The sequence below is a fragment of the Pelophylax lessonae genome, assembly GCF_965119305.1.
Source record: "Pelophylax lessonae genome assembly, chromosome: 1".
NCBI classification, from domain to species: Eukaryota; Metazoa; Chordata; class Amphibia; order Anura; family Ranidae; genus Pelophylax; species Pelophylax lessonae.
Genome location: NC_138768.1, coordinates 626809959 through 626836727, shown reverse-complemented (window position 1 = coordinate 626836727; position 26769 = coordinate 626809959). Strand labels below are relative to the sequence as shown.

Genomic DNA, 26769 nt, shown 5'->3' with positions numbered 1-26769 from the left:
TGCAGCTCAGTTTCAGGGTCTTGGCAATTTCTTTATAGCCTAGGCCATCTTTATGTAGAGCAAAAATTCTTTTTTTCAGATCCTCAGAGAGTTCTTTGCCATAAGGTGCCATGTTTAACTTCCAGTGACCAGTATGAGAGAGTGAGAGCGATAACATCAAAATTTAACACACCTGCCCCCCATTACACCTGAGACCAATCGCATGACAAAAATGACATGAAAATGGCTAATTGGGCCCAATTTTGACATTTTCACTTAGGGGTGTACTCACTTTTGTTGGCAGAGGTTTAGACATTAATAGCTGTGTGTTGAGTTATTTTGAGGGGACAGCAAATTTACACTGTGAGACCCCGTTCAGACAGGGGCGACGCGACTTGCTGGGGCAACCTATGAAGTCGCGGCGCGACATGCACGGACTTCATATCATTAAAGTCAATGCAGGTCGCCTCCAGGTCGCCCCAAAGTAGCACAGGACCCTTTTTCTAAGTCAGAGCGACTTGTGTCGCTCCTATTAGAACGGGTCCTGTGCTAATCAATGGCGACCCACCGCGACTTCTCAGGCGACCAAGTCGCCTGACAAGTCGCACTAGTGTGAATGGGGTCTTATACAAGCTGTACACTCCCTACTTTACATTGTAGCAAAGTGTCATTTCTTCAGTGTTGTTACATGAAGAGATATAAAAAAAATTTACAAAAAAAAAAAAAATATATATATATATTTTTTTTTTTTTTATCTGTAAACAAAAAAGTGCCAGAAAAAGGCCTGGTCTTCAAGTGGTTAAACCAGAATTTAGAGTCACTTTAAGAAGTGTTTGTTAAGATTCCCACCTGTAACAGCTGTAGCAGAAGCTTGGAACTGCATAACTGATTGACAGGAGTGCACAGCTAAAGGGATGCTGGGGGTGCCTTGTGTCATGTACTGCAGGGACAAGCCGTGCTGTGCCGTGATTGGCTGCTCAGCTGTACATAAAGAGGAGCTTTCCTTCAGCACCACGCAGTAGCAGTGCTGGGACCCGGCTGCTGTATTCATATGTCTGGCAGAGGGTCACTTGTAGGAAGCGGCACAGATTACCGATCTCATGTTCATTGATGACATGGACATTATTGTCCTGCTGCTGTTTCTGTGTACTGCGCCCTAATCTACAGTGAAAGTGCACTTCATCTTCTAGAAAAGTTTCTACAATGCATTCAGAATGGACATCCTTTCAATCATTTGATTGTCAATAAGTTACTTTATTTTGCAACTGTGTAATCCTGGATCCAACTCATTGTGATGTCTACCAGGCGATCTATGTCTCCTTAGTGGATTAGCAGCATGTCCAGAACCAGGGTTGAGAGGAACCTTTGTATCCCATGTGTTGTGTTCCAGTGTGGTCACCTCCACCTGTGTCCCAAAGGATGTCACCATTCATGGTGACACATTTTATGAAGAGCAGTGGTTGATCTGAGGCTGGCCTGATGCATTCCCTGAACATCACCCCAGAGCTGATCGCCAGACTTCTCCAGGAGAATAATGTCACCAGGGAACAGTTTATTGAACTCTACCAGCTGCAGCCCTTGATCTACATCCCTGAGCTCCCTGCCCCCTTTAAGATCGCATTTGTTGTCATCTGTGTGGTCATCTTTGTGCTGGCTCTGTTTGGAAACTCTTTGGTCCTCTATGTGGTGACCAGAAGCAAAGCCATGAGGACAGTCACCAATATCTTCATCTGCTCCCTGGCTGTCAGCGACCTGCTCATTGCCTTCTTCTGTATTCCATTCACTATGCTGCAGAACATCTCATCCAACTGGCTGGGAGGTAAGGGTTCTCTATCAAAGCATTGTACTTTTAAGAAAGTTCTGGGTCATAAAAAAAAAGAATATATATATACTGTATATATACAGTAAACCCCTGCTCCATCGCGGTTCAGTTTTTGCGGTCCCGGTATATGGCGTTTTTTTTTTGGAATGTTATTTTAGAAATAAATCATTAAAAATGAAATATTTTTGTGTTTTCCATAGCTCTTGCTATGTCTCTCAGTATCTTTTATGTGTTTAAATGAGTTTCTATTGTTTTAAAAGTGTGTTTAAAGACCTTAAAATGCTTTTACACTTACAGTTACAGTAAAAAAAACATGCCTACAATGCAGTTTAATAGGGTTTTTCTATTTTGCGGATTTTCACTTTTCGCGGCTGGGTCCGGAACGTAACCCCCGCAATGGAGGGGGGTTTACTGTATATACTCACCTTCATCCTCACACTGATTCTGCAGCTGCTGTTCCTAAGCCTGAGAACTTTGCAATCACATGATCGTTGATAGCCCAGTTCACGTGTGTGTATATAGTTATGGCAGTAGAGCAGTGGACATTGTCAGAAGAACAGAATTTGGTGTCGGTAGAGCAGTGGACGGTATCAGTAGTTTATTTTTATTACATTTTTATTATAACGTTTGTGCAATTTTATTATTTTTTACAATGTATTTTTACAATAACTTTTTTAAATACATTTTTTTAGGAGCTCCATTGGCTGGCTTTGGTGAAATATCAGGGATCTAAACAGGCCTCCTGATGTCTTACTTTTGAGACAGAGAAAAGGACTAAGGGCAGAGATTCCCTATTTCTTTTCTCTGCAGCCAAGCAGCAGGGGGAATCTGCACTGCACAGCATGTTTAGGGTGTGCCTGGGCACACCCGGCCCACCCTATGCGCATACCAAAGAAGCAGAGCAAGCTGTCAATCAGGCAGCTGGGTGGATTCTAACAATAAGCTTGGGATTCTTTTAGAACCCTTAGCGGGCCTGGCTGTGACATCAGCTGACAGCAGGCTTTAGCTCTGGGTCACAGGAGAGCAAAAGGGCAACCCTGCCACCCACAAGAGAGGTATGGCCAAAAAAAAGCTTTGACCATACCTCTTTTTCCTCCATTTAAACAGAGTTTATACAGATCCTTCCTAGGTCTATAGGCTTTAGTAAGCAGTCTAAAGGCATTGCTAAGATTGTAAAAGACTTGAGGCACCCAGGGGCATACCAGGGAAAGCAATTTCTATGTATGTAGCATGCTGCGGCTCTTGGTGGGGAGATCACACCTACCAGTTGGAATGGCTTAACATGCAACTAAAAGCATTTTGTTTTTGGATAGAGTAAAGGAGGGTTTTAACTCCTGTCGGTTTTTTGTTATTTTATGTCCCATAGTCTCAACAGGAAGTAAGAGAAAATCCGTCCAAAGTGAGGGATTTCCTGGTTGTTAGCAGAACAAAGTCTCGGACAAATTCTCTTATTCTTGTTCTGGTGATTAGTCAAAATGTGAGATTTTCTCTCACTTTCAGTGATAATGGGGCAAGTAGAGGGGCTAAACGTCCCTAACAAGGAGCAATACAAACCTGTCAGGTCTTCTAATTCTCCTCTACCCCATCCTAAACTAAAAAAATATATATATAGTTTGCCTTTGATTATACTTTTAAGTGGAAAGAAATCCTTCTGAACTTTACAGCTAAGGAAGCTGCCATATTAGCCTCTGTTTGATCTGCAGTTGCCACAGTGCCGCTCGTGATTAATTATAACACCAGCCATTTAAAGGTTTAACAGTTTGGTTAAGAGCACAAGCAACTGGGACAGTTCTCATTCACTGCAGGTTTTGAATATAACTTTTTTTTGGAAACAGTTAAATCAATGGGTTTAGTTCTTCTTTAAGAGGAATAAATTAGAGCTGCAGCCTAATTGATGTATACACTCAACACATATATGTTCTTGTAAATTCTGTGCCACAAGTTACAGTGTCACATATAACACTCATGATAAAGGATCCTTTTTTAGAAAGCGGAAGCTTCTTCTATATCATTTCATGATATATGAAGTCCTTATAAATAAACTTAGAACAAATTGCAGTGCTAGGAGTGAGACCTCTCTGTTTCAATTTGTGCCTTCCACATCCAGCAGTGTCCAAACCCAGGGGAAAAAAATTACTGTGTCGCATTTTATATATTTCTGTTATACTTTAATGTTTTATGGAATGCAATTTTAATAAAATGTTACTGCACTATCAGATTTTTCTTTTGGGCTTTTTTGTTGTTTGGCCAGTACAAACTGCCACTTGACATTAACAGACTCCCATCTGTTTGGAGTTATGAGCACAAAATACTTTTATGATGCTGTTAGGTCCTACATTATGCTAAGTTTCCAACCCCAATTTCTGGATCTTCCCTTCACATATCCACTAAAGTTCAGTTTGTGATTTTACCAATTCTTATGCTTATTATTAATCGCTTATATGCTGGGGACAGTGGATATGTGAGTGGTGCAATTTTCTCTCTTCCATAACATATTCTTTTCTGCACATAGTATATAGACATAACAATTCATTTGATCCTAAGTTAACCCCTTGTCTATTAAGGTATCTTTATAAACAGCATGGTAAACTATGGGTTAAAACAAGCTCAAGGCTGTTGGTGCTTCAGTCATAAACTTTAAGGTAAAAGTGATCCAGGTAGTTCTAGAGCCACCCAATGACATTTAACAGGGCTCCAAGGGTGCCACCCAACTCCCCCCGCCACCAGTGCCTGCAGCGTTTTCCAGGTGCTCCTGTTGCTCCAGGGACCCCAAAACACCATTAACTAGAAGACCAGGAGGTGATCCCCGATGCAATTAATGAACCTGGATGCAATGTTTATTATATCACTTCCGGGTTCACAGTTGTCATTCCTTGGCTGCTGTAGCCGAGGATTCAGCTAATCAAACACACTCTGCGCTTGATTAGCTGCAGTGGGGGGGCAGGTAAGACATTGGAGGTCAAACAGACCCTTGATGTCTCCATAAAGAGTACCTGTCATCTGCCCATATTATCACATATGGGACTTGTTTAAAAGTGAAAAAAAAAATAAAATAAATTGTAATTAAACAAATAAAAATAAGATTTTTTTTTTTTAAAAGCACCCCTGTGTACACCTCAATGCAAATGCACAGAGTAGGGTGCCCATGTGTATGTAAGCATAAATTGTGTGAAGTATTACTGCGAACCTCAGATTGAGAGAAATAATTTTAGGACCAAAATTTTTCATTAATTCTAAACTGATATCCTGTAAAGACTTTGGCTTCTTTCACACGGTCCGCCTCCGTAGGCGGACCCGTGCTGCTCAGTGGGGGATCGATACACAGATCCCCGCTGAGCAGGCAGGTGACAGCTCCCAATCCGCTCTGTGTGCGAAGAGGGAGGTGTCAGAGCCCCATGCATCTCTATGGGGGAATCGGATGAGAGCGGACCGCCTGTCCGATCTCTTCTGATCCCATCCGATCCCATCCCCTGGACGGATGGAAAAAAGGGTTTCCATCCATCCGGATTTCACAGATTGGATCGGAATGCGGATGGCAGCGGTTGTCAGCGGACATGTCTCCGCTGAAATCCGCTGCCCCATAGCATAGGGATGCATGGGGGATCCGATCAGATCCGCCTAAAAAACTGACAGGCGGATCTGATCGGATCGCTCGTGTGAAAGGATTCTTTATCAGCTAATAAGAATTTTGGGTAACATAATTTTGTGCACTTCCACAGGCGCTTACAATTTTAAGGCTTGACATGATTGGTATCTATTTACTTGACACAACACCATATGTTATATTTTACTAAAAATGTATGTATTATATTGTGTTTGTTTGCTATAAAATAAATTTTAGTGTATTTTTTCCCTGAAAACATGCATTTGATAAACAGTTGTGCAAATATCATGCAACATATAAATTTGCAACTGCTACCAATTTATTCTACAGGGCCTCTGCTTTCAGAAAATATAAACTTGTTTAAGGGTTTAAAGTAATTTCCAGCAAAAAAAAATGCAGAATTTAACATGTGTGCAGAAATAAAACAAAATTGTAGTTAAAGAGGAAATTCATCAAAATAGTTTGGAACTACTTGGCAATCAGCAATTGTTTGAGACACGACACCTTGGTAAGGAATGTGCTATGTACAACATAGAGTATACATTTGTAGCAGTAAGGACTGTATAATATACAATAGAGTATAGAATATAGCAGCTAGGGCTATGTAATATAAAACGTTACATATGGAGTGAGTGATCAGGACTATGCTATGTACAATATAGTATATAAAGTGCAGTGACCAAGTGACCAGTGTAACCTATAAAATATCATATGGGGTGCTGTGGTCAGGACTGTGCAACACATAACACAGCATATAGCAGTCAGTGTGCCCCTCTTCCCTGTGTGACATACAGCGTAGCATATAGAGCGCAGAGGTCAGTACTATATAGCATATCCAGTTCAAGGGGGTCAAAAATGTGTAATATACAACAGAGCATATGAAATCAGGACTAAGGACTATACAACACAGCACATACAGTGCAGCAGTCAGAGTGCAGCGGTCAGGACTATGTAATTGGATGGCACAGCTTGTAGTGGAGTGGAAGAGTGAGTGTCCCCTTATGTTGGTGGACAGTGTGCTCCCTTCAGTGGAGATCAGCATGCCCCTGTATACTGGCGGTCAACATGTTCTCTTACATTGGTAGTCAGTGCTTAGTGCTCTCTTATACAGCTCTGGGTGCCCCCTTATGCTGACGGACAGTCCTTAGTGCCCCCCCTACATTGATGGCCAGTTCTTAGTGTCCCTTTACATGCTTACATTGGTGGTCAATGATTAGTGCCCCCATGTGGGTTGATTTACTAAAAGCGAATAGACTGTGCACTTTGCAAGGGCAGTTGCACTCATTTTCCTTAGTAAATCTAAATGTGGTAAAGTTTCACTTTGTAAAGAACACCCACTTAGTGCACGGAAAATAGGAAGCATTTTGCTTGTACATGATTGGATGATGGAAATCAGCAGAGCTTTACCACATTTTCTAAGCTCTAAAGGTCCTTTCACACTAGCCTAAAAAATGCTGCTTATAGAGGAGTTTTGTGTTTTGCCTGTAGAAGCAGCTTAATGTTATCCTAAGGGTCCATGCACATTAGGACATTGAGAGGCATATTTCAAGCTTAGCATTTGGAGGCAGAAAAAAAACCCTTCTGGTTTGCATTTTGATTTGGAGCTTTCTGGCAGAAAAGCCAGAAAATCCTAAACTCTCCTAAACTCCTGTCCAAAAGTGCTCAGTATGAGCTTTTTTCTTTCTGCCAAGGGAACTGGCTTTATTAAGCCCAGTGTGCATGGAGCCTTCATTTGCCTTTAGTTATTCAACCCCAGTGTGTTATTTTTTGGACCTGCTGCCCAATTAGTCTGACCTTGAGTGCAAAGAAATTGGTTCCTTAAACACATTGCATAAAATACAGAAAAACACATAAAAGATCTGAAAAAAAGTCCTAACATTGAGCTTGTTCACTTGCCGCTAGTTATATACATTCCACTACATTATTGTTAAAGACAGCAAAACAGGATCTTTGTGAAATTCAAATTAATCATAGAAAAAGACTCAGTCTAGTCACAGACATGAGATAAATCACCTCAACTGGCCACTCTCAGGAGGAATTGAACATGCGGTTAAAAAGATATGTCCCAATCTCTGCTGTGATAGACATTCCATTGATTAACATGAACATAGCCAAGCTAGGAGTGTGCCACACAGTGGGAGTCCCTGAGGACACATATACGTAAGCCCAGCTAATGAAATCTACAGATACCCATAATATGATTATACAACTAACTATTAATGTTTATTTTAGTTCCAAAATCAGTTCTAAAGCATAGATGCAAATAATCAATAAAAGCATTTAATAAATTAAAGGTGCTGAGACAAAGGTCTATGGTTGCTATGATATTGAGCAAATATATATACCATAACTATAAGAAAATAATAAATGAAAATTAGGAGAAATGAGCAGGTAGTGTTTACTGGCTACACAGGTTCCTTCATCAAGAAATATTATAACCTCATAAGATTTTCAGAAATTTACGTTCATAACACGTTGATACAAGGCACATAAATTTGAGAAAGCGTGAGACACAATTCCTCAACCTATTTTGTGTTGCATATCTTCTTGTCAAAGTAAATAATCACTGGTTACATTTTAAAGGCTTTATTGATGCAGTCATAAAACTTCCATTTGCATTATTTATAGATTCACTGCTAGTGCAGCCACATGGGACAGAATGTTGAGTGCAACAGTTTTATATATTTATATAACTTTTCATTAGAAAATGATACTATATATATATATATATATATATATATATATATATATATATATATATATATACACATACAGTATCTCACAAATTGAATACACCCCTCATATTTTTGTAAATATGTTATTATATCTTTTTTATGTGTCAACGCTGAAGAAATGACACTTTGCTACAATGCAAAGTAGTGAGTGTACAGCTTGTATAACAGTATGAATTTATTGTTATTGTACCCTCACAATAACTCAACACACAGCCATTAATGTCTAAACCGCTGACAACAAAAGTGAGTACATCCCTAACTGAAAATGTCCACATTGGGCCCAAAGTGTCAATATTTTATGTGGCCACCATTATTTCCCAGCACTGCCTTACTCCTCTTGGGCATGGAGTTCACCAGAGCTTCACAGGTTGCCACTGGAGTCCTCTTCCACTCCTCCATGACTACATCATGAAGCTGGTGGATGTTAGAGACCTTGCACTCCTTCACCTTCCATTTGAGGATGCCCCACAGATGCTCAATAGGGTTTAGGTCTGGAAACACGCTTAGCCAGTCCACCACCTTTACCCTCAGCTTCTTTAGCAAGGCAGTGGTCATATTGGATGTGTGTTTGGGGTTGTTATCATGTTGGAATACCCAATCCCTGAAGTGAGGGGATCATGCTCTGCTTCAGTATGTCACAGTACATGTTTGGCATTCATGCTTCCCTTAATGAACTGTAGCTCCCAGTGCCGGTAGCACTCATGCAGCCCCAGACCATGACACTCCCACCACCATGCTTGACTGTAGGCAAGAGAAACTTGTCTTTGTACTCCTCACCTGGTTACCGCCACACACGCTTGACACCTTTTGAACCAAATAAGCATATGATTTGTTCTTAAATCCAAGCCTCCTAGCCACTGTCGATCTCTGTCCAATATCACTTGACACAGGCTTCACTGGTTATAGGATTTTACTCTCTATGGGGTGGCCGCCTCATCCATTTGGAGATCAGCATGTGTTGTTTGCACGGGTTCTGTGGCTGATTGAGGTGGTAATAGATCCACCTGGTGCCTTGTCTGCACTTTGATTGGCCTGGGGGGCTGGGTGGTTGGTATGTGTTCGGTTTTGAAACAGTGGTGGCAGCCTAACACTCTAGGACGGCCTGATTCGAATCCCGGTCACGTCGGCGCCATAGTGTTTAGTATCCTCGACATGACACAAGTTGATTCCAGTTGTCACACACATCACAGCTTCCTGCAGCTCAGTCTCTCTCATGAGGCTTCTTGCCACAAGCAACCATTCGTTACTCAGACCATTCATACGGTCGCACTTACTCAAACACGATACTCTAGCTTCATAACTCCGACCAAGGTCAGCACGATTTGTCCTTGCTTTCCCTTCCATGTTGAGGCTACTTTCTTGCAATCGTTGCAAGCACGTCTCCAGTGGCGCATGATCCGACCACTCATTGGCTCCAGTGGCACACAATTCGGCCACTCGTGTTTTCTTGTATGTCATTTTTCGGTTAGGTCAGTTGTGTCCAAGTTGTTCCGCACAAGGATGAACGTGCTTTCTACATAAAAAAAAAAAAAACATAAAAAAATTAATAAATAAAAAAAAAAAATATATATATATATATATATATATATATATATACACACACACACACGTTTTTCCAACAGGCACAGTGCTTCTACAACACGGCCTCCCCCATGAGGTTCCTGCCACAAGCTTTCAGTTAGTGCTCATACCACTCATTACCCATTTAAAGGCACCACGAGCTTCTGCTACGTGGCCTCCTTCTCGAGGTTCTTTGCCACAAGCTCTTAGTCGCCACTCATACCACTCATTATCCGTTTACAGGCACTACAAGCTTCCACAAATGGCCTCCCCCACGAGAACCCCGTGACAAGCTTGCCCAGTTTCAAACCAGCACGAATTGGAGCATCGTGGACACCAATTTTTTCTGCCGCCACTTTGCGGGTCTGCGTTCCCCGCTCTGTGCCGTTTGCCAGTCCTCCACGCACACAGCAAACTGGTGCTCCAACACGGATGCCAGACTTTTCTTGACCTTCCCCTCTACCTCTAGTGCCACTCAAGGCATGCTTGCCCCTATGCAACATCTTTAGGCAGACAAGTTGGGACGGCCCGTCCAGTTACTAGGCAAGACGCTTATCTGCAACAACTTCAACTATTGCACTTGCAGCTTCAAACAATTCCGACTGCTCCACATTTGTATCAACTGTCATAGAGCTCTTCCAAAGAGCACATGCACCCTCAAGAGTCCCAACTCATCCTGACTGAGCCGGGGGAACGTACAATGGCTGGAGTCCTACCTTTACTCTCACCCATCACCCGCATACGCACTATTCCTGATGCACGGGTTTATCTCCCCACACAGAGCTCATCACCCTACCCCACTCAACCCATGAGTGCAAGAACCTCCATTCAGCCTCCACTGATGAGCAGGCTTTTGACAATCTGTTGCAGACGGAGCTGGACCTGGGATTCATTATCGGCCCCTTCACTGAATAGCCATTTGAGACATGGAGAGTTAGCCCTATTGGGCTTCTTAAGAGCAAATTCTCAAATAAATTCCATTTGGTGTACAACTTGTCTGCACCTCATTCCTCTCACATCCCCAGTCTTAACTCACTGATTCCTTTCGAAGAGTCCTCTCTCAAGTATGTGTCCATTGACTTAGCTATACAGTCCATCATTAGCGTAGGCACAGGCGCATGGCTGTCTAAGGCAGACATTTTAGATGCTTTTAAGCTTGTACCTATTGAACCTTTCTTGTGGCAGCAGCATGGCATCATATGGAGAGATTCATACTACTTCACTACCAAACTGACCTTCAGCTCAAAGAGCAGTCCATGGCTCTTTGATACTTTTGCTCAGTCCCTCACCTGGATCCTAACTCACTAGGCACAGTGTCAAAAACCATCCATTACCTGGACGACTTTCTGCTGATCGAACAGCCCGACGAGCCCCCCCTCAGATTTAGACAAATTAAGGGTAGTGTTCGGCAACCTCAACGTGCCCAAAGTGGAGCATAAAGTGGAAGGTCCCACGCAGTCCTTCCTAGGAATCACCCTTGACACCTGCTCCATGTAGGCCAGCCTACCCCCTGACAAGCTGTGCCGGATTAGGGCGGTCATTCACGCCTTCACCAACTCATGAAATTGACAGCTGCAGTCCCTGCTAGGCATGCTGAACTTTGCTATGAGGATTGTCTCTCAGGGGCGTTCCCTCAATTCTCTCCTCCTAGTCTTCCTTTTCCACGCACAGGACCCCGATCAAACCATCAGGCTAGATCAGGCAGCTGCTGCAGATCCAGCAATGTGGGACAACTTCCCTGAGAACTGGAACGGCGTATCCATGTGCATCCCAGCAGCTTCAGCCTCTTGACCTCATATAATAACAAATGCGGTAGCCTCCACAGGCTTCGCTGCCATTTTTTGCACCCATTGGTTTGCTGGTCCATGGCCGCAGGAAATCCTTCTGGTCCCCGGATTCAGCCAGACGTCCTCATTGTTTGAGCTTTACCCTATCATCGCGGCAGCTCAGGTCTGGGGACACACCTGGGCGGTGCAGACTGTGGTCTTTTCCACTGACAACTTAGCCACGGCTGAGATTGTCAACAAAGGTAGGTCCAAGTCCCTGGCCATCATGTTGTTCCTACGCAGACTGGTGCAGATATCCCTGCAATTTCAATGTGCACTGTACTTACATACCTGGCAAGGGCACTCTCGCAGCAGATGCACTGTCCCGCCTCAATTTTCCCTTGTATTTCTTACAGAGACCCGAAGCTGACCTGACCTCATTTCCTATCCCACCTCGGTCGCAGATAACGATTGGCTAAAAGACCACCTTCACATTAACCCGGTCACTGTGGTCCAACACGCTGAAGGCCTACCACATCACCTGGAATGCCTACAGGGAATTCCTAGCCACATGCCCCGAGACGGGGCCCAGGTCACATCAAGCACGTCCTGGCCTTCATGCCTTACTGTCACACTCATCTGAGCCTGTCCCACAACACTGTCAGACTGTACCTAGCTGGCATCCAGCATTTTCTCTCCCTACAAGCCCCTGGGAAACCCTTGTTGTTCGTGACCCATATGGTCAAAGCATTGCTGTGTGGCATCCAGAGACATCAGCCCATAACCAGTAGCAAACACTTGCCCATATCAAGTTCCACATTCTGGGACATGTCAGCCATCCTGTCACTGTCCCCTTTTGGGTTGCTTCCCAGCCTGATCATCCAAGCAGCTATCTACCTGGCCTACGGGTTTACTTACAGTGGCCCCGGTTGCCAGGTGCTACGCGGGTTCCAACTGGCCCGACTTCAAGACCATTTTGTCCTTTATCTGGCAGTGTCCAAAACTCATAAGTCCGGCACCAGGGTCGACGTCCAATTCTTCCAGACCCACAACGAATGGTGTCCAGTAGTGGTTCTGGACCAGTTGTTATCACACCTGACGAGCCAGTCTAGCTCCAGCCTATTGCTACCTTTTCCTTACAGCCCACTAACAGCTAGCCAGTTCATCAAACATGTTCGCATCCTCCTGGCTAATCAACCCTATCCAGTTTTCCTGGGCACTGAATCGGAGCAGACTCGGCCATCTCCCGCGATGGGATGCCAGGTCATGCCATCAGAAGATTAGGCAGATGGAAATCCGCCTGCTTTACCCGGTACATCTTGAATCCCCAGGTTGAGATATCACAAGCCTTCACCAAGCTTGCCCAATAAATGTCAGGTATACCAATAAAAACAACTTTCCCTATCCTGGTATTTTTACCTCCTTTTTGGTGTACTGACCAGCTGACCAGGGCACACCTCAGGTTTATGGTATGTTGTGAATCTTGTGGCGTCTTTATGTGATTTCATGTCTATCTTGGTTGGAGGGCTCCGACAATAAACATATATATATATATATAATTTTCATGATCCATGATCTAGAAACAATGTGATTTGCCTCTTCGGACCCTTCACCTTGGTGCATTTTTGGTAAATTTTTTTGGTTTTATTTGCAAAGTGTTTTATCTACTCCTTGCCAGCCATTATCGCATAAAGACTGTTCTCATCTCTGTGTTTTGTTCATACAGTTCTAGTGGCATAATAGGGGCACTGATTTCATCATTTTTTTTAATGTAGATGAAACTACAACCACAGCTAATTGAATTAGATGAGTAGGGGAGGGAGATATGTGGAGTTTCAATTACTGTAGGTAGGGAAGTCAAAACGTAAAGGTATTCTCAAACACACCAACTTCATGCTCCCTGCCATCGCTCACAAAGAGGAAGCCTTATGTACAAATTTTTGTATTTTTTATTTACATTTTGGATAGTGTAGGATTATAACCCCATCAGTTTTTGTTTTTTTTTAGCTATTTGTGTCCAGTTGGGACAATTTCCCCTTACTTCCTGTCCTCTAGACAAAACAGGAAGTGAGAGGAAATCCCTACAGAGAAAGGGAAGCCCGGGGTGCCATCTGGGTCACCAGAACTAGTGTCCCCATTGGAAGATTTCCCCTCTATTTCTTTTCTGATGTCAACCCAAAATTTGGCACTTTTAGTTTCACTGTCAATGATAACAGTACACATGAATTATAGTTGGGGTGAGTCTTCCTAACGGGGTACAGACAGCAAAACAAAACCTGACTGTGCTCTAATTTATCTCTGCCCTATCCAAAACTTAAAAAAAAGTTTTCTCTTTAGTTAAACCTCAGCCTTTTTTAGAAGTTTAATCATTACTGGTGATGCACGAAGCAGAGAAAACAAGTTACATGGCACTGGATTTAAGAAGTATTCTTTGGATTAAACAATACTAAGGGCTGGATCACACTAGCTGCTGCATGGCAGAACTATATCTTAAAATAGTCACAATACAAAATGAAAACTGAAAAAAGAATTATACATTTTTTACTACTAATCTATGTTTATACTCCTGGTTTAATGTTAATCATGTATGTACAGTATAGAGCAATTCATTCACTATACAATCTGCAGTTTCCTTTGTATCTACCGAAAGCTGTGAAGTGTAGGGGGCCTGTGCAATTGTATAGAAACTGATTACATTGTATAAATATGTCCACATATTGCTTTGTTTTCAATGGTTTAAATGAGATTGTTCAGGGTTTGTACAATCAAAAAGTGCAGCATGTATGTTTCTTACAATATTAAGATCTAATTAGTCAAGCTGTTATTTTTTAAATTCCTGATCTTTCTTGAAAGAGTATTTCAATACAAATAGCAACAAACAGAAAAATACAGGTCTCTGTATACTTAATGCCGTTGGTCACCAATTGGAGATTGGATCAGGCAAAGGGAGGCATTACATAGACATTTTTAAGCGCAAACATTAACTCAAAAAGGTGAATAATGTTCATGCTATATCTCTGTTACACAGTACCTGAAAAAACAATATCAGAATCTTGAGAAGAAAAATAACTGGTGGAGTAGATCAAGGGAAGATTGGTTGTTCCCAGATAAACAAAAAAAGTGACAGATAAAGACTGATAACGATGAGAGTCTGGGCTATTATTGGTCATGGTTTAACCATGTTTCTGTTGTCCTTGATCCAGCACGCCAAATTTTGTTGGGATAAGGTGTTTTTGCCTTGAAGTCGTGCAAACATTTTCTCAAAGGAATCATGCGTGTTTGGAAAGTTGATAGCTGTGAGGGGGGAAGGAGAAGTATCCGGCCTCCAGGCGTTTTCAAGAGCTCTTCTGGCTGAGATTAGAACAAGAGTGATGAAGACGTTGATTTTGCTCTGCCATTTATACAGTCCAATGCCAAAAAAGGCTGTTTCAGGAAACATCGGGCAGGTTATCCCAGTGGTGGAAGAGATAGGGTCAGATATCTTTTTCCAGAAGGTTGGGATTTTTAGGGCAGTACCACCATATGTGACTGTTTTATCCTCCAGTGCACGGTATTCATTGGGTTAAAAATTAGAAACAACCAATAGAAGCTGTAGCAACAGTATAGTTTTACTCCACAATGACAGGCATGGAAGGGGCATGAAACCTAGAAACATGTTGCCTCCTCCGTTCTCATTCCCCTTTCCCGCTCAGTCTGTCCAAGATGTGTTTAGATCATCCAGCAGTGGCGGCCGGTGCGTTGGGGGTGCAGGGTCGCCACCCCCCACTATCCATGCGTCCGGCCCCCTAATCTACATGCGGGGCGCCGGACGCATGGAGTTCAATGGGTTTTTTTTTTCTTCTGAAGCACGTGATTAGAGCCAGAGGCTCTAATAGGCTTCAGAAAAGGGTGAATATTCACTATTGTCACACGGATCCTCCTCCTGGCCAATCAGGAAGCGGGTCCGAAACCTGTTTCCTGATTGGCCGAAAGGTGAACCTTTGCCATTGGCCAAGAAGGAGGAGGAGGACTCGGGAGATGCAGAGGACTGAGGAGAAGCCGCCGCTGGATCAGGTATGGGGGCACGCTGTGGTCACTCTACATTGAAGGGGGCATGCTGTGGTCACTCTACATTGATGGGGGCCACTGTGGTCAATCTGCATTGATGAGGGCAGGCTGTGGTCACTCTACTTTGAAGGGGGCACGCTTTGGTCACTCTACATTTAAGGGGGCACGCTGTGGTCACTCTACATTGAAGAGGGCATGCTGTGGTCACTCTGCATTGAAGGGGGCACGCTGTGGTCACTCTGCATTGAAGGGGGCACGCTGTGGTCACTCTACATTGATTGGGGCACGCTGTGGTCATTCTGCATTGAAGGTGGCACACTGTGGTCACTCTGCATTGAATGGGGCTTACTATACTTTTGATTACTGAAGGCCCCTTTCACACTTTTGTGACCTCAAAGTCATGCAATTTTTTTCCGCCTTTTTTTGCCGCAAAGCGATGCCTATTACATTTTTCTGTTTGCGCCCCCCCCAAACATTTTGAGCACCAGCCACCACTGTCATCCAGTATACTGAGAAGGACAGCTTTGTGTGAGTATAAGGCTGGTGGCACTTCAGAAGCTGCTCACTGATACAGGGGAGCCTTGAATTGCAGGATCATGTGACCACATTGGAGTGGAATAAAAAAAGGTAAGTATACAGTTATTTTTTACATTTGAAAGGCAGGATAGGTAGGATGAGACGGAAGGGAATTTTTGAAGATTAGTTAGTGTTAGGCTTGAATCAAGTCAAAACATAAACTATTGCCTTTTAACACTGAATATTTGTATATTTGGGTTACTGTCTCTTTAAATGTGTCACGTTGACTTTTTTCATTGTGTTAAAAACCTTAAACGACAACAAAATACACATGAATTGAAAAAAGTTAATAAATTTATTTTTTGACTATTTTACTATTTTTTTTTTTTTCTACTTTTACCACCTCAAGGCCAGACTGTTTCATCATCTTCCTGCCAGGCCATTTTTCAGTTTTCAGCTCTACACTTCGAATACAACTACTCAGACATGCAACACTACCCAAATGGAATTTGTATCACTTTTTGAGACCGTTTTCTTTTGGAAGTATTTAATTACCGTTGGGATTTTTGGCTATATAAATAAAAAAGCCAGAAAATTTTTAAATTCCGTTATACCATTTTGCAAATAAATACTCTTTCTTTATAATTTTAGGCCAAAATGTATTCTGCTACATTTCTTTGATAAAAATAACTATATTTAGTCTATGTGAAAGGTTTAGAGTCTACAAACTATGGTTTATATACTGTATATCTGAAAATCAGGGCTTTCCTTCTCAGAGAATAGGTGCAGAAACTCATCCTTCGGAGTTACCCCTTGTCTCCGCCCCCTACCTCCCCTTGAGCACCGTTCCTTGGTTCCACCCCCTACCCACCTCTCTTTACTGCTACTTTTGGAGAATACAGAACCAAGTATCATTTGAACAATTGGCACTCATGTAAGTCCTGCAAAAGCAAGTACTGCAGAGATGGCTGACCAACACCCTTTACATTAACTTGATAATATTTTAACAAGGGGGTGATGGTATACTAGTATAACACAAGATATATATATATATATATATATATATATATATATATATATATATAGCAGCCTACAAATAGGTGCTAGGTAAAACTATAGTGGGCCTTGTCTGCCTAACAGCAGGGCTGTGATTTATCTAGTCAGGGTGTCATGGCTTCCAGATGTGCCTGCTAAGGGGAGAAGTATCCCCACTGGCTCCTGTGAGAGGCTTCTCATAGGGCAGTGTGGGAAGCCCAATCAGGGGACACATCCCAGCTTGTATCTAACCCAGAAGGCAGATTACACTGCAAGGGATACTGGGAGTGGGTATAAATTTGGGGGGAAGTGCATGGCAAGGTGTCTTTGGCGGGAGCAAAGTCCCGGGAAGGAGAGTGTGGCTGTCTCTCCTCCTGTCTGAGGAAGGTGGATGTCTCGGGGTGTCACCTGAGAATCCAGAGAGTGCTGAGTTGAGCTGAGGGGGATATGGTGTGCTGAGAGCCTGCGGAGAGAGAGAGGGGTCCAGTCCCAGGAAAGCCTACACAGGTCGTGAGTACTGCAGATTGCCCCTGGGGGTCTGCCTAGAGTCAGAGGGGACCACTCCGGAAGAGGTTCGGGGATCCAAGGTCAGCTAGCTGTAAAGGGGGTACCTAGGTTGGGGACCCTGAAGTATAAAGGGGGTACATAGTCAGTGGACCCTGAAGAGTTCAAGGAGCAAAGGGGGGCACCTGCAGTTTGGGCCCTGAATTGTATTGCGTGTGCCAGTTACAGTGTTAGCTATTTGGAGTTCTACAAAATACTACCTCAAGCAGTGCCAGGTGGGGGAAAGTATTTGAAGACTTACACAGTGAAGCAGTGTCAGGAGTTCTACAGTTCTCAGTCCTGGATCTACTGGACTATAGGTTGGGGATTCAACACTTCCTCTGTTTTACAGTGTTCTCAGAGTCAGTGAGCGTTGGCTGGCGCTGGCTAGCGTCAAGGAAGCGCCAACGGGCATTTTCCCGATTGTAATTAGTTCAAGCCTAAAGGAGTTCCCCACTCATTCCCTTCTCCAATCCCCTTAATTTATAATAAAAACCACAAACAAAGATGCCGGAGTTGTCACTGTTTCAATTGTCACACCTGGGAACTCAGCTCACATGGGCTGGAGAGGATTCCGGTACTAATAGCAGACCCACATCAGGCCACAGGCCTGGAAACCTTGCTATATATATATATATATATATATATATATATATATATATATATAAACTGCATATATAACACCAAATCAGTGCCAGGGACATGACTAGCTAATGTGTTTCTTGTGCTGCCGGCTCTTGTTTATCTTTATCTCTTCATCTTCTGAACCCATCCCCGCTGCCTTCATCCCTGACATAATCTTCCAGTGTGACGTGGGTTAATCGAACTGAGGGAGCTCTGACAGGCACTTATCAAGAGTGCCTGACTTATCCCACTCTTTTTGCCGGAAACTTTTTTTGACAAGGACCCACTCCCACTTCTGCAATTCTCAGATAGGCAACAGTTACAGAAGTTTGCCCTACCCACTGTCTGCCCACAACCTCCCGGGACACATCACAAGTCCAAAGAGGCTGTGGAACTAATCTGACAGCACAGAGAGAGGACTGCACATGTATTCATGAGCTTCTGAGGCCATGCATCCACTGTTTGGTACGTCCTGCTATCTCTAGGATGGAGAGAGGAGGAGAGTGTAATGAGCAGCAGAAAAAAGAAGCATTCTTTTACATAATAGATCACTGCATGTTAATGTACTGCGAGCTCTGTAATACTTTTCAATATTTTTGGAAAAAGTCAGCACAGTTAAACTAACATCCATAATGAAAAGCATAAACCTGTAAAATCTCTAGCTTGCTTTTCTTCAATATGGTAGTTTCAAATGGTTTGCATTAAATATTCCCCTCCCCAGTTAGTGAATCATTATTAAATGTGTTGGATTTAAAGGAGTCATGGTTAAATCATATATGTGTCCCTATGCTGTCCTTTTGCATCTCTATACTTTTCAGTCAACCCAATATACAATGCTGCCCCATAGAGTCCTCCTTATACATGCTGTCCTTTATAATGGTCAGTCATCATAAAATATCCCCTCATCTAGTCCTTTTCTCATATGTTGCTTTTCCAAAGATTACATCCACCCCCACCATGACTAAATCTGCCTCCATAAGGACTCCTCGAAGTCTTGTCCCCATAGACCCCTGCCCCATACCTGGAACTGTGTATTTAAGAGTGGATCCCATTTATCATCCATGTCTTCCACTCAAAGATAGGCTGAGAATAGATTTGTTTGCATAACACCATGTAACCATGGCTAGGCAATAAAGACCACTTATGTTATGGCAAAGAATCCAGTTGTAAGAAGTAAGTTGAGCAGTAGAATAAACACAGGATCTGCCATTGCTTGGGAGAAAGGCAAGACTTTTCGGAATCAGTGCTGGAAAGAAAACTTAGTACAGGCCAGTACAGGCCACCATAAATGGTGCACTTTTTTAAACCTGATACTGTATCATGTAAATCAATTCAGTTTAACACTCAAAAAATATTGCTAATACTTACATTTCTTCTACTGGTTAACGTGTGGGAACTAAGCCTACTGTAGATATCCACAGTGGGATAGGAAAACTGTTTGTAGCTGCAGTACAGGCCATACACACCACTTAAATCCATTGCCCAGGTTGCCGAACCACCAATTAGTTAATCATTATTAAAACCATTTAATTTTGCTATGCTTAATAGTCAGCATGTTTGTTATAACCTGGCATGAATATTGGTTTGGAATTGAAAGGCCGAGCCTGCTGCATCAACTCAATTTTCCTTACTCAAGTCAGTTCAGTTGGATTTCAGGATATTACAATTCAAAAGTTGTTTTTTTTGGCTGCTGCGATTTACTTCATATAAGGATTTGCTTTTTGCTAAACTAAATCAGACTTCCAAAGATATGAGTAATAAAAACTGGAGCTATATACCCATATAGACCAGTCAGATTCTTTGCTGCATCTGGAAAAATTTCAACTTGATTTACTGTTGTGTATTTTATTTTTACTTTTCCTGGAGTTTGTAGATAACACCCCAGCTGCATTAACCACTTTACCACCGGAGGATTTTGCTGTCTTACGTCCAGGCCACTTTTTGCGATTTGGCACTGTGCGACTTTAATGGACGATTGCACGGTCGTGCAACGCCGTACCCAAACAAAATTTACGTCCTTTTTTTCCCACAAACATAGCTTTCTTTTGGTGGTATTTGATCACCTGTGCGATTTTTACTTTTTGCGCTATAAGCAAAAAAAGAGCGTAAATTTTGAAAAAATAGCAATATTTTTCACATTTTTTTATATGAAATTCCCCCCAAAAAATGTAAAAATCAAAATGTTTCTAAATTTTTGGCCAATTTGTTTTCTGCTACCTATTTTTGGTAAAAAAAATCACAATAAGCGTATTTTTATTGGTTTGCGCAAAAGTTATTGCGTTTACTAACTAAGGGAAAGATTTCTGTCATTTTTGGTGTTTTTTTTTTAACGAGTAATGGCGGCGATCTGCGATTTTTTTGCGGGACTGCGAAATTGCGGCGGACAGATCGGACCCTTGACTGACATTTTTGACACTTTTGGGGGTACCAGTGACATTACTACAGTAATCAGTGCTATAAATATGCACTGTTACTGTAAAAATAACACTGGCAGGGAAGGGGTTAATTTTATTGGAGAGGGAGGGGTTAATGTATGCCTGGTGCTTACTAACGTGTGTGGGGGGGGGGGTGACTGAGTGACACAGGGACAGATCGCATGTTCAGCTATGCTGAACCCTGCAATCTGTCCCTGCCTGTTACTTAGGAGATCCGCCCGCTCTGTTTACACAAGGGGCGGATCTCCAAACTCGATTCCCCGACGATCGGGGAAGAGCAGCGGCCCACAAGGGGAGGAGTCCAGCAACTTAGGTCTACGTCGCTGGACGATAACTAACCACTTTGCCGCAGTAGAGCTCGAGTGAGCGGTCGGCAAGTGGTTAAATCAGTAGTAAATATAAAAGCAAACATTTATTATATTGCAGCTTACCAATTCTTTGATGTGATGGCCGCATTATTTTTTAGGTTTTCTTTCTTCTGTTTTCATCTGGCGATCTAGCCAGCAAGTCTGTTGTTTATCACAAGCAGTTTACATGGAAGAAACAAACCATATAACACTGGCAGGGGTGATTAAAATGATCAGATTTTAGTTTTTCCTGCAAAGCCTGTATCCCAAAGGGAAAAAAACTGTTTGCTGTGACTGATTATGAAGTGTGAGCTGGTGTTTGGCTTCAATTTGTTAGTGTATCTAAATTTACTAAATACTTTAAACACTACCCTTCCCCCACCCCCCAGATTGACAATACTGCTGCCTGTTGTCTTGTGCTTATTCCTCTAGAGTTGTGTTTCACTTAGTCCCCGTTCACACTAAGGCGACCTGTGAGGCGACCTGGTCGCCTCACAGGTCGCCGTAGGTCGCCTTCCATAGGGAAGCTGCGGACCCGTTCTAATAGGAGCGACACAAGTCGCTCCGACTTAGAAAAAGGGTCCGGAGCTTCTTTGGGGCGACCCGGAGGCGACCGCCATAGACTTCAATGTTATGAAGTCCGTGGCGGCCGCTCTGAGGTCGCGGCGCGCTGCTCGCACCGCGACCTCGGAGGTCGCCCCCCGAAGTCGGAACGCGGCAATGTGAACGGGGCCTAATACTGGAGTTGTGTTACTGGCCAGGTGAAAACAGAGAGAAAAAAAAACAAAGAAAAGAAAACTAATGCAGCCGTCGCATCTGATGATTAGTAAGCTGCAATTTATTACATTTTCAGTTTTGAGATTAATACCTCTTTAAATGCCCCATTTCGCCTTTTGTATTTTTTTTCTATGTTATGTAAGTTTATAGATTACAGCTACCTGTTTTTGTGTGTGTCTCTATTTTCAGGGATTGTAGTGGTGGTGTGTAACATTTTTTATTTTCCCTTTTATATCTGTGCATTTATGCATTTAACCCATCATTACCAACTCTGTCTATAACAAATGGGAAAAGCATTAAAGCCCATCTTTGGGTAAAACGTAAGCTCCCTTCCATCCCTCCTGTAGTTTTTTAGAGCTGAGTGTTGGCTTTTAGGTGATAACAACCGGCGCAGCTAAGTAGCCGCTCAACCGTTATCACAAGGAGCAGGAGGGCACATCCCCCCTCTTCCGCTGCATACCGCCATTCCACCCGCGTCTCCTATTCCCCCAGCAGACCTGAGCGAGCATCCGGCACGTCCGCCAGCTGGTCGGAGTCCCGAACAAACCCAGAATTGGCTTCGATCAGGTCTCTGATGTAGTAACCCGGAAGTATGTTAACACATGTTTTTCAATAGGTATAACCCCCGTGTGCAATTGATCTCAAACCAAATCAGATATTGGGCACAGACTTATCTTATAATTGACGGAATCACATATGTTACGGTTTAGATCATATATGACTAATCAAAGTGCACAAGTGTAAATATATAACTCAATATAAAGTAATATAGAATAAATTAATTCATATAACCCAAAATTGAGAATCGCATACGTAAAATATAAAATTCAAAATTAGGAATCGCATACGTAAAATCTTAAATCAAGTAGTGCTGTGCTTCATAAAAAGTGCATATGTGCAATCCAACTATAAATGTCAAACCTTCAAGTGTTTGTATAACAAATTAATGTTTTGTGCAAATAAGCAAATAAAGTGCAATAAATTATTTAAAGTGCCAAAAATTTGTGCAAAATGGCATTACAGTAAATCATAATATACTATTCCAGTTTGTCACATATTCGTTCCTTGTGCAAACAAAAGTCCATAAATAGTGATGTTCTGTGCAAAAACTCAATTCTTTAGCCGTGATTCCCAACTGTAGTGGAAATGCCTCCACCTATTGTGCTCCTACTTGTGCATGCTCTTCAGTGAAATCACTTATGTGTGTGCTAGCCTCTCACCTCTAGCCACATATGTCATATGGGTATTAAAGATCAAAATTGCCACTGGTCCTTTTCCTGTCAGTAATATGGATGCCTCCAGCAGGATGGTTTCTCCTTATTATAGGTGGGGGGGTTGGACACTCCTGTATATTCCTTCCAATCCTCGTATATGCCTCTCCCTTAAGCTCCGTAGTATAAGCAAAAAGGGCCATCATGGTGTAGTATTTAATTCATACTTTATTCAAAAAAATATATACACTCACATTTAAAACTGCATCAATCAGTATTCCAGGGTGCGGTACCCGCTGCGTCCGTGTCCTGCCGCGTCACTTCCGGTTCTCGTATGACCTGCCCTACGCGTTGCGTCACGGATCACGTGACTTCAGGGGATAACACCTATTTTCCCTTATATTGGTCAATAATACTGTTTAGGTAACAGCCCAGTACTTACAGCACCTTAGATATACACGGAGGTATCCAACTTTGGTAGCGCGAGAATCATCACACTACAAATTTAGTAACCCGGAAGTGACGTCACAATGTCAGTTCTGGTTTACTCGGCTGCCAAAAGCGCCTATTTTGAAAAATCCAAAGTATTCAAAAATGCCAATCATGGCGGTTTGTATGCTTTTAAGTGCAGTGGAGGGGTTTGGGGTCTTTTAGACCCCAGATCCCTCCACAAAGAGTACCTGTCACTACCTATTACTTTCACAAGGGATGTTTGCATACCTTGGGGTGAATGGAGGATCCGCCTGAAAAACTGACAGGTGGATTTCAGGCGAACCTGATCAGACAGCCCATATGAAAGGGCCATTAGTGTTGTTCACTTTCAGGTAATTACAGAGGACAAGGAGGCACTTTTTAAGGTAATAACAGAAAGGGTAGTTCATTTAGGGAATATCTAACTGTCTCCTGAGGGATCAGGAAGCAATTTATTTTTTACTTTCGAGCAAATTAGGTCATGTTTGATTGTTTTTTTTTCTGCCTTCCTTTGGATCAACTGTGAGTATTGATAGAGGGTTGTGTATATGGAGATTTTTTTCTTCTTCTTTTTTTTTTTTTTCATTGGTTAAACTAAATGGACTTGTGCCTTTTTTCAAACTGACTGACTATTTTATGTAACTATGGGGGAGAATAACTAAAACTGGAGCATTCGAATCTGGTGCAGCTGGGCATGGTAGCCAATCAGCTTCCAAGTTCAGCTTGTTCAATTACCTTATTTTCCGGCATATAAGACGACTGGGCGTATAAGACGACCCCCCCCTACTTTTCAAGTTAAGACATAGGTTTTGGGCTATACTCGCCGTATAAGACTACCCCCCTTTCCGAAGCAAATCAAGGCAACACCATATACCATATACACCGAGTATAAAAATCCCAAAGGTAATTAAGTAAGTGTAATCTATTAAAGCGCTGGCTGTCTGTGTGCCCTATACATCTGCAAGGTACCATAAGTACCGTAACTGTATTCTGTTATAAATCTCCAAGGTATTGTCAGTATTACCGGTATATGTATAATCTCTCAAGGTGCTGGCTGTGCAGGAATCCTGTACCGGAATACTGTATGTACTGTAGCTTTGGCTACATACAGTATACCGCACTGAGCCAATCACAATGAGCGATTTATGCTATTATTCAATGCAAAGCCTGCTCAGATTGGCGAAGTCAGAGAGAGTAACATCATCCCGCCTCCCTGACTCCGCCAATCCGAGCAGGCTTTGCATTCAATAATAGAATAGATCGCTCACCGTGATTGGCTCAGTGTGGTACAGTACGGTTCAGTATACCGGTACATGATTCACGCACAGCCAGCGCCTTGAAAAGATTATACATCTACCGGTAATACTTTTACTTACAATACCATAAAGATACATTTACGATACTTACGGTACCTTGCTGATAAATAGGGCACAGACAGCCAGCGCTTTCATAGATTACACTTACTTAATTACCTTTGGGATTTTTATACTTGGCGTATAAGACAACCCCCCATTTTTGGGGGATTTTTTTTGAGGTTCAAAAGTCATCTTATACGCCGGTAAATACGGTAAGCTTTGACAATAAAACCTTAAAGCTCTTTGGTTTCTATGCAGAGCTGCACCATATTCTGCACCCCCCAGTTTAAGTAAAAAACACCCTATGTCTCTCCCCAATGTGCCCACTGGCCTGGAGGCCCTACAGCCTTCTGGGCTGTGGAGGTCCCAACCCTAGACTCGGAGGACTGGCAGGATCTCTGGGATTATACCTTTAGGCACCGTGTGGCCTCTAGAGACCGACTTGTACAGTTCAAAATATTACACAGGTTTCACCTGACACAGACCAGACTGCGCAGGGCGTTCCCGAATACACTGGGGACTTTTTGGCGCTGCCACTCAGATGCACCCACCTATATTCATATGCATTGCCCCTCCTTGCGGCACACCATTCGAGTGCCTCCGAACATTGAGTTCTGCGTCCTGGGACTTGTGAATGCGTTAGCCCATTCTGTAGTGACCCGCACTCTGCTGAGATTATTGCTCTTCTAGGCACGTAAATTGGTGATACTCTGGTGGCGTAGGACTGACGCGCCTACCCTTTCCTCGTGGAAAGCACTGGTAAATTCTAATGTACCTCTTTACAAAGCTACGTATACCAACAGGGGTTGCCCGCAGAAATTTACCAAAGTATGGCATATATGGTTGGAAACGGCGGAAACTGCCGATGACCCTATTGTAGCTGCTCCTTGATCTTATCTGTTCCTGTGTCCTGGGATCTGGGGGACCGCAGCCTCCCTCCCGTCACCTTTGTCTTTTTTTTTTTTCTCTGTTTTTCTCCACAGGTTGATGGACTTATTTCAAGTTATTATTACTGCCTTCTCCTGATGTAATACGCTCTCAGTACTTTCGTAGTAGCAGCCATGGTTGTGTGTTTTATTTGGTTTTTCGATACAAATTTTATATGTTTTGTTACTGGTTGTTTTTCTCTTTTGAGCCAGGGTATGCCCATTGGCTCTGTTTTTGTACTCTTCTTAAAAAACAATAAAAATAATTTTCAAAAAAAACAGTGTAGAAGTATAATGACAAACATTTTTCAATGGATTTAAAGTGATACTAAAGCCTCATTTTTTTTCTTTTAAAATAACAAACATGTTATACTTACGTGCCCTGTGCAGTTGGTTTTCCACAGAGAAGCCCAGATCCTCCTCTTCTCAGGTCCCTCGCTGGCTCTCTTGGCCCCTCTGTCCTGTCAAGTTCCCCCACAGCACGCAGCTTGCAGCTCTTTGTGTCCATTCAGACATGGACCTGAGGTTCGGCCCCTACCCCCTCCCTCTCCTTATTGGCTAACTGACTTTCACAGCCGCCGGAGCCATATGCGCCACTGCTTTGTCTCCAATCAGAAGGGGGAGTCCTGGATGGCCGAGGCACATCACTGGACCGAGATGGGGCTCAGGTAAGTATTGGGGGGGGCTGAGGGGGGCTGCTGCACTCAGAAGGGTTTTTTTTTTATCCTAATGCATAGAATGCATTAAGATAAAAAAACTTAAATAACTCCAAATCACTAGTCTTGAACCTGAATGTTTGTCCTGACATAAAAAAACGTTTGATAAGACATTGCCCCTTCTCATGGACGGATGAGAAAATATCTTACTTAGGCATTAACATCACACCTCGAACTTCTGACCTTATAGATTCAAATTTAAAACCCCTAAAGCAAAAAATCAGTGAAGACCTTAATAACTTTTCAAAAATTGACCTATCATGGGGAGCAAGAATGGCGGTAATAAAAATGACCATCCTT

General features: G+C 42.8%; 1 protein-coding gene across 1 annotated transcript in view; it reads left to right on the top strand.

Annotated features, from left to right (window-relative positions):
- The first annotated feature begins 1197 nt into the window (after positions 1–1197).
- Positions 1198–26769, top strand: part of QRFPR (pyroglutamylated RFamide peptide receptor) — a 114730-nt gene continuing 89158 nt past the window's right edge. Inside the window, exon 1 of the mRNA XM_082247956.1 lies at positions 1198–1798. Coding sequence (XP_082104082.1) covers positions 1459–1798 — 340 coding nt within the window. The 5' untranslated portion in view covers positions 1198–1458. The remainder of the gene's footprint in view (positions 1799–26769) is intronic.